A 9282-nucleotide genomic window follows, 5' to 3' on the forward strand; every position below is an offset into this window, starting at 1 on the left:
ATTCACTATCACGTAGAAGAGTTGCCTAAGGCTCGGCCAAAACTTTTTAAAGAACTCTACGGGTCAACCGTCCGGGCTAGGCACCATGTCTGTCTTCATATCAGCAAGAAGGACAAAGCCAGCCCATCGTTCTCCTCTGACAACCTCTCAGGATCCCATGAATCCTCACGAAGGCATAAAACCTTTCCATCAGCCGTCCCCAACTGGCCAATGAAAAAATCGTGTATATATGGCAAACTATCTTGTTTTGGATCACTAGGAGACATTGTCAGATTGGAGTCACAAAATGGAGCATTTGCGCTTCCGACCATTCACGTAGGCATGAAAGTAAACAATATTCGCATCTCCCTTAGTAACCCATTTAACGCCGCCCCTACGGCGCCAATATCCTTCTTCCGCTCTCAGAATCACGAGAACTTGATTTTCAAGGGCATACCTATGGGCTCATTCGCCTTCCAAGAAGGGCCTGGCATCAGCCTGGGCGTCTAGTGACGCAATCCCGCCAACAATCCTAGCCCTCTCCCTCTTCAACTCACTACTGTGATTGGCGCCCCAGACACGCAAAAACGCCCACAGGACGGCGGCCGCGGCAATCCAGGACTCCGCCGGACCGCGTCTAGCTCCAAAGGAACATTTGAGCTCTAAATTAATGGGTGAGGGTATGCTAGCATATTTTAAAACGAAGAGTGCTAGATAGATAGTAGATTGTAGATAGGGATTGGAACGTGCATATATATACAACGTAACGGTTGCGTATCTACAATCAACAACAATGTAACTGAAAGCTGTGTATCTACAAATAACAACATAAAAGAACCCTGTGTATCTTAATTGATGATAAGGATTGCATATATAGAACTCCTTAAGGCATGCTTTGATGAGGCGTGATTGTAGGGAATTGTTGCATATCGATTGGCAACAGAAGAAAGCATGGATCGCTACATCCATGTGTTAGTTATTTCCAACAATGGAGGAAGTGCCCCTCCCTTTCATGACGTGCTTCATGAACCCCGGGATGTGCACGTTGGTGAAGTATTCCTTCCACTCGATGCTCCGCACATCGAAGTGGAACTGCGCCTTCTCCTCCGATGACATCTCTGCGAAAAGCGCCTTGGTGTTGGCGTTGTCAAACCTGCATCCATGCATTAGGCCTCCATTATTAGTTTCTCTAGGCCATTGAGAATGTGCATACGTACATGGTTTCTCCAATGCCGATCGACCTGCAGCCGTAGAAGCCGTAGGGTTGGTACATGCGGGCGAGGTGGATGATCTTGTCGGCGTACTTGCTGAAAAGCATCCGCGCCCGAGGCGAGAGCGTCTCGCCGGCGCCCCAGAGCAGCATGTCCCTCTCAACATTGTTGTTGAACTGGTGCATGTTGCCGAAGATCCTCATCGGCGCCACCTTGATTGCCTGCCCTGCCGCGAGGTTCAAGGGGTACCTCGTGAAGTGCTCGAAAAAGAACTTGAACATGTCGCGCCATATTAGCGGGTTCGCTGTCGATGATCCCACATGGTAGATAAGCATCTCCTGTGCCGCGCCTATGGCCTGAGCATGCTTTGCCAACGCTGCTAGAGTCGCGTTCACCACCATGTCCGCCGGAACCTTCCGGAGGGACAAGAGGAAGATCAATTACAATCATGGCCATTACTAGCTGAAACGGAACCGCCATGTTGTTGTGCCAAGCTACATAAATTACCACGTCAACGACACCATCACCGTCCACAGGGAACCCACTCAGCCGGCCTTTTGCGTAGTACATCATAATCGGATCAATCATCCTGGGTTTTATTTTGTCAAAAAAAGTGGAGGTCGACCATAAAACCAACTATTAAGTGGGTGAGCCAATTTTAGATTTGTAGTGGACACATAGTAACTGACGAAAAGGACACCACAATCATCTACCTGATTCCTTCTATCCAACCTGGCATCGGCTCGCTCCAAGTGCCTTCAATGATGCTTGGCCTTATCGTCACCACCGGTATCTCTCCTCGCATGCTATTGAGGACCATCTCCCCCATGGCCTTCGTGAACACGTATGTGTCTTGCCATCCATGGAGTCTTGCCCTGCAGTGACAAAATAAATCAGTTGCTTCATTATGCCTGTCATGTTGCATGTTTAGACTAACGTCAATGGACTAATATACTGTATAAGAAATACATGTCACCTCTCAATGCCTAAATTTTTCATTTGTTGAGAGAAAGATGCTGCATCGTCCGAGTTATGTTTGGAGCAAAAAGCCAGCTTGATCTCTGCCTCTATATCAAGCACAGTGTTCTGAAGTCCGGAAGAATCTGAATAACCTAATTCCTTCGTGATGGTGTCGCCCAAGCTAAATGGCTTCTCTAGCACCACGCCTTGCCTCCTCCCGTTGACATATGCTGATTGTTGATTGGCGCACATGGAGCACAATCAAACACAGTGGTCTAATAAGTTCATCAATGCATTTTTAAGCTTTTGAGTTTTAATTTGTACCGAACTATGGATAGCATTTTTCACTTTTCAACTAAAGATTAAGACGTTGGCTTATGCCATCCGATTTCTGCCTCTAAAATCAAACTTTTCACCTCAACATCTTTCAGTTGGCATGCTGACCTGTTGATATATGCAAGAATAGCTTCAGGTTTGAAAATCTACGCGCAAAACTCATTAACCGGAATGGTCCCATGGTGTTGACGTCCATAGCAATATCGTACCTGAAATTTATAATTGCTAGTGGTTGTCAAACATGAATGTTTGGAGCAACACTACTTCTACAAAACATGTCTGACAAACCTCTCATCGAATGTCGTATTTGCTGCACTGTTGATGATGACGTCCACTTTTTTTGCAATCTCATCAGCTAGCTCAGGCGCAATGCCCATGTTGGCTTCTCTCACGTTGCCTACTACAGCAACCAGTTTTCTTGCTAAAAAATGGCGGTAGTCTTTCCCATGGAGTTGCTCTAAGCATTTGAAAAGTTCTGTGCCAACTATCTGCATGCAAATATATCATTTCGATCAAGATTCAAAACTACTCCCTCCATTCACAAATATAAGATGTTTTATTTTTTTTCTAAATCAGATGTATATGGACACATTTTAGTGTATATGTTCACTCATTTCAATCCGTAAATAGTCCATATTAAAATTCCAAAACGTCTTATATTTGTGACCAGAGGGAGTAGTCTCGACTATTGAGTCTTTGACTCTTGACTCTTCATCTGATGCCCTGCAGAAAAAGTAAATACTCCCTCCGTCCATAGAGTGTATCAAGACGCATTTTAGTGTGTAGGTTCACTCATTTCAGTGAGAATTAATTTTGGACAGAAGTAGTAAATAAATTAAGTAAAAATCATCGCACCTCGTTTTGCAACCTTTCCAGTGCTGCCTCGCTGTCCTTCGCCTTTATCAACACATATATCTTGCCGACATCAGGAGTTGTCCTCAAGATTTTCTCAATAATAAGTGGCGCAATAGAGAAATAGAACTCAAGCTCGAAAGCTATGTTGCGTGTTAAACATCAAGGATGTAGAAGAAAGAAACTGTACCTTTTGCTAGAAATCCAGTCCCACCAGTGATGAAAAAGTTCTTGCCCACAAAGAACTCTGTGATCCCGATACCATCTGCTTCATCTGATGGTGCTGAACCGGCTATAATGTTCTTGCAATCCATTGTCACAGCATAGGAAGGCAACGACCCACCATAACTGCTCAAGTGCTTATTCATACACCATGCTGAGGCATCACTAGCAAGACGCCGTTTTCTCAACGGCAGTGCAGCAGCGCTTCTACTGTGGGCATGACCTTCCTTCCTGGCAGGAAAGCCTACGCATTTGTGGGCAACAGTATGGTAAAGGTTTAACATGGAAGCCATCTGGGAATGTCTGATGGAAGGAGTGAGTTGAAATAATATATCCAACTCTTCACTACAAGCTTAATGCATGTATGGAGTGCTACACCCCTATTTATACTATTTTATGGGCTACATGGTACAGAAAAGTAAATCAATTGGTCCAGTTGCTGTGGTGCCAATTGTACATGTGATCAACGCATTTCTAATGTGTCCATACTCCTTCCCTCGATCTCTTCCAAAATATATATGATGGTGCCTTGTCCTAAATAAAACCTTCTTAAGTTTGATAAAATTTATAAAAGTAGATTAATACTAGTTTATTATTATCGTCAACTAAGCACCAAAGGACGTGACTGTGTAGCTGCGCTACATATGTATTCCGAACCGGCACTTGACTTATAAAGGTCACACTCACTTTCTCTGGTACCGACAAGTGACACACTGGATGGAGGGAGTATTACACAGCCGTACACATGCTTATCCACCCGTGTGGCGGATGCTTTGATAAGGAGCACTGATTTCGAGGTTGGACAAGCATGTGTACGGCTGTGTAATACAAGCATGTGCACGGCTGTGTAATACAGTACTCCCTAATACTCAACTGCCCGAATAATAATTGGGAAAGGAGTATTGCTTTCTAGGTTGTTTACACGCAACTGCCGGAAAGAATTTGTATGCTTGCCATTTCTAATTGTGCTGAGTTGTCACATTATTTCAAAGTGCTTGTTTATTTAAACACAATTGCCAAGATGATCTTGTCCATGCCATTTTAATTGTGTCGAGGTTCCAAATTATTTCATACTGTCTTTGCACATAATTTAATAGATGATTTGTTGTGCTTGTTATTTTAATTGTCCGGGGTAACTGTCCTAATTCATCAACTGTAATTGCCAGGATTATGTGCTGCACCTGCCAATATGTCAACTTTACTGTGCCAAGTTATTGTATTTCCTTGAAACAAGGTTATAAAAAAAAGGTAATCGTCATATTGCCCAAGAAAAAGCGACCAAATTTTAAAAAATAACTACCAGTAGTTTAATCATATGTGAAATATATGTGAACATTTTACTTGGTCAACACATTAGTTTTTTGTTAAAAAAACAACAATATTATCCTTTAAGAATAAGAATATCATTTTTGTTAAAAATAAGAATACTTAGTCAACATATTAATTTTTACTAAAAATAACTACCATGCTATCATATATATCTTCAAAATAAGGTTGCCAAAAATCACAAAAGCGGCACATGAATCTCCAAGCTAGAAGAGGTTATCAAAGTATGCACAAAAAATGTCAGACATATCCCGTACATGGTAGATAAATCGCTCCCAGCCATCGAGCGCTAGTTGTGAATGATGACGGTGATAGTACACACGTGTTTGCTCATAGTCTGCACGTTTTGCTTCAAGTGCTCGACTGCTGTATTTTCGTTTTACTTTCGTACCTGTATGACTGCTGTATTTCTGTTCTTAGTAATGGAAAGGGGATTAGCCCGGTTCAAAAAAAAAAGTGCTCAACTTCTCACGTCGCCGCATGGTCTCCAGTTTCACACACGGCCCGTCCAGTCTTTGTTGCACACTGTCGCCGTATGCCCAGGAGACAAGTCAAAGGCCAAATACCATCTTGCTTTTCCATCTCGTCCTGTCTCTGTTGAAAATAACAGAGAAGCCAGAAGACATGAGAAGCCAGAGGCAACAGCTCGTCCACCTGTTGCCTTCCTATCTGCCCTCGCTGCCTGGGCACACACAAGACAGGCAGGGAACAAATGTGCAACAACACAATTGACAGCCGCTCTTCCAATTTAACCAAGGAGAGTAATTAAGTGCTGCAAAGCAACCTTAATTAATGGTTGCATATTCGAGCAAGTCAATAAGCAAAGGATCAGAGTTATTAGGCAGGTCCAATGTTTTAAATAGCGGGCTATGGAAAATAGCGGCGAGCCTTTAAGGGCTATATATAGCTGACTATAGCGGGCTTTTTATGAAGGCGACCATTTAGCGGCACCCTGCTGAAAAGGCTATAGCGGGATATAGCGAAGCTATAGCTGGCTATTTAAAACTATGGGCAGGTCACTATCGGAAGTATGATACTAGTGTATGAAAGTACCTTCACAATGAGAAGGGCATTTTGGAGCTCAGCCTCCATAGAGGCCGAATTTTAAAAAAATTCAAAGGTCATACTTTTCAGTCACAATCCATAACATTATAACTTGATATCATAGTAGTCTTATTTATTGTAATGCAAAGACATATACTAGTACATCATTTAATATGACATCATATATATTATGATACTCGATCCTCTATTTTCTTATTTTATTGTGTGTCACATAACCTAACGTGCCTAGTTGGCATGAATGATACTACCTACAACACTCTCGTTGTGACCAACCTTAGTATGTGTCTTAGAATTGCAAATTCCTTATTTTCTAGATGAGCCTAATAAATTAAAAAGACTGGAGTACATAATTGTCATTATCTTTGAACATGAATCTAAGGGGATTGTTTCAACGGAAAAGTAGGTGCCATCATTCGATTATTGATTCATCATGTAGTGCGATTTATGATGCTCCCAAATAAATAAAGGCTGCCAATTTTAAGATGCTTTCAATCCATATGAGATGTAAATTTTATAATGCTTCCAAGTGGGTATGAGCCGTCAAATTTATGATGCTGCCAAATCGATATGAGTACAATCTTAAGATGCTTACAAATCCAATAAAATGCCAACTTTAATATGAGTCGTCAATTATAAGATACTTCCAAGTCGATATGAGCCATAAATCTGAAGATGTTCCCAAATCGATATGAGAGGTCAACTTTACAAATTTGCAGTTTTCACCAATATCCATAATTCTTTTCAAGAGCACTGTTATGCAAATGAAACTGGTTCGTTAGTCCCGATAGTCCTCTTGGCAAACAAACTAACAAGTAGCAACAACATTCCCATATTCGGTTGTGGCATTCGCAACAGCACTGTAATATATTCTTCCCAATGCCATATCTCCACGCCCGTATGAAGGAATCATTGTTTTGTGATTGAGATGTCAGTGACGGATGCACAACACTTGATAGTACTGTTGGAGATGGTTAGCAAAACTAACGAAGGTTTCAATCCTGCTTCTAAACATGACGTCAGAGCGAGTCAGAGGAAGACTCGCGTCAATATGGGCAATATAAAGGAGAACTAATATCACTTCATGGAACCTGGAAGGTATTTCTTCTTTGTCTTCTACTATCTCTTTTACACCTCTTTCAGATCATGCTATGTTCCAACATGCTGCTATGATTGGTCTTTATATTCCTGGATGTGATTTTTTTGTGATTAATTTAATTAGAGAATTGAAAAATATAGTTACAATTTGAATGAAAAGTGTGTAAAAATGAATTTCAGTCTAAACCTATCTTGGTAACTATTAATGAAGCACCAGTACCAAACTTGCGATCGTTTTCCTCCTTCAGCGAAACCTAGCCGCCTCTACTGGGAGATCCGCTCCTTCCCACGCCGTCTTCCGGCGGCTCTCCTCCGCTGGCGACCTTTTGGTCATCGGTGGTGAGGAGGGTCACCGGATCCCGCTCGTGTCGATTGTTTTACCTTTAGGTTTTAGGGCCCAAGAAGTTTAGGGTTTTGGATCGTTCGACGCCTTGGCTTCGGCGGTGGCGACGGCGAGGCTGAATAAAGAAGCTCCGGACTCTTTTGCGGCGAGGCGATCGTCTCTATTGTTGGTGAAGGAACAAGACATGGATACACAGTGGCCGGCAGCGATACTTGTTTGTCTTGAAGAACAAGACATCAATGTCACCTTTCCTATGGCTTGCTGCCTGGTGAAAGTTTGTCCACTTAGTGGTTATTGTAGCTCGTTTATCATGTCCTTCCATCAGTTGGGCTTGTGCCTGAACACATCCACATGTGGTCTTCATCTCCATTTTCTCCACAGATGGGTTTAGAAACTTCTTCAGATTATTTAATGTGTATCGAACAGTGAAGTATTTTAAGGAGTGGTGAAATACTTATCAGGATAAAAGTATTAGAATTCCAATTCCTTAAGAGAAGTTGCATGCTCGGACAATGGGCTTGATATGGCAAGCGGACGGCCTAGTACTTGCTCGGAGACTAATTCAGTAACACTCGTAAGATTCATGGGCAAGATGAACTCAAAATAAGCAGTGCCACGAATAGTAGGTCAAAGAACAAAAATTAAAGGATGGCACAGATCTTTGGAGACGACGCTGCCCAAAAGTTAGGCCAGGAAGCAGCCCAACATCTGGTTAGACGTCCGGTAACAAATAATACGTGGACATTAGGTCAAATAGGTGAATGATACAACAAAAAGTGTACATATCCCAAGACACAGCAGCCTATAGACATTCAGATTAATGATTGGGGTGTTTGACACTATTTGATGGTGATAACAAGCTATAATTTTACAGTGATGACAATAACAAGTACAGTACTTTCTATATCACGTGACTGCTTACAATACCTATTAAACGAATCAATTTTGGCACATACTTGCATTCTCCTCTGCTCATCAGCTCCTTTGATTTCATCTATCGGTGTACCTTATGTCTGCACGAGCAACCAACTTCAGTAAAGTTGGAGTGTACCAATCAAGATACATATGTAATTTTGTTTTGTAAGTATGTAATTTTGCAGATGCAAATAGAGATGCATCACTTAACAATATTTTGTTTTGTAAGTATGCAAAAATATTTTTTGTTACTTTAGTAAAGTTGGAGTGTACCAATCAAGATGTGGACATGCATGTACTTTCCACGTGAAACAATGAAAAACCAGCATTTTTGCATTTTGGAATTGAGCACTTGTCCCTTGCTTGATGTCCAGTGTCGACATAGTAGCTCGGAGCACCTATGGGATCCCTGTAGCGCGATGGCCCAGCGCGTACTAGCTAGACATTTGTTTCGTTTTCCCTCCACAGAGCTAAATTGACACTCTTGTCTGTATACATACGTCATTGATGGTACTGTACGAGCTCATCTCGCAGGTCTCCCTATCTCTCAGTCGATTGCTTATGACGTTGGGTTGTGTACGCTGTGTTCCTATTTTCTCGTAGCTTGTTTTCGTCCGTCAGCGCGTCGTTTCCTCCATCACCAGCAACCAACTTCAGTTGAAAAGATTGTAAAAAAGTAGGCATATTACTCCCTCCATCCGGAAATACTTGTCATTGAAATGGATGTATCTAGATGTATTTTAGTTCTAGATACATCCATTTTCGGTCCCCCCCCCCCCCCCGCGTCGTCCGCTCTCGGGCGACCCGGGGGCGAAACCCTAGGCGCCGCCGGTCCCCCGCCTCCCCTTCTCCTCCCTCCCCGCCGCCGCCGGCAGCCGTCGTCGGGCTTGCCCGCGCGGCGGTAGGCGGCGGCGGGGGCTTCCTCGCGCACCTGCCTCGACCTCTGGAGAGCCCGCCCCCCACCCCGCATCGGGCGCC

At 42.9% G+C, this 9282-nt stretch overlaps 1 protein-coding gene across 1 annotated transcript; it reads right to left on the bottom strand.

Annotated features, from left to right (window-relative positions):
• Positions 1–951: 951 nt before the first annotated feature.
• On the bottom strand, positions 952–3844 carry LOC123081000 (fatty acyl-CoA reductase 2, chloroplastic). The gene is made up of 9 exons (XM_044503961.1): positions 3529–3844; positions 3342–3445; positions 2775–2974; positions 2595–2695; positions 2167–2380; positions 1904–2065; positions 1698–1779; positions 1221–1603; positions 952–1132 (listed from the first exon to the last, which is right to left on the bottom strand). The coding sequence occupies exons 1-9, from the start codon at positions 3842–3844 to the stop codon at positions 952–954; spliced, it is 1743 nt and encodes a 580-aa protein (XP_044359896.1).
• Positions 3845–9282: the final 5438 nt, after the last annotated feature.

This window comes from Triticum aestivum, chromosome 1B (genome assembly GCF_018294505.1).
Source record: "Triticum aestivum cultivar Chinese Spring chromosome 1B, IWGSC CS RefSeq v2.1, whole genome shotgun sequence".
Classification (NCBI taxonomy): domain Eukaryota; kingdom Viridiplantae; phylum Streptophyta; class Magnoliopsida; order Poales; family Poaceae; genus Triticum; species Triticum aestivum.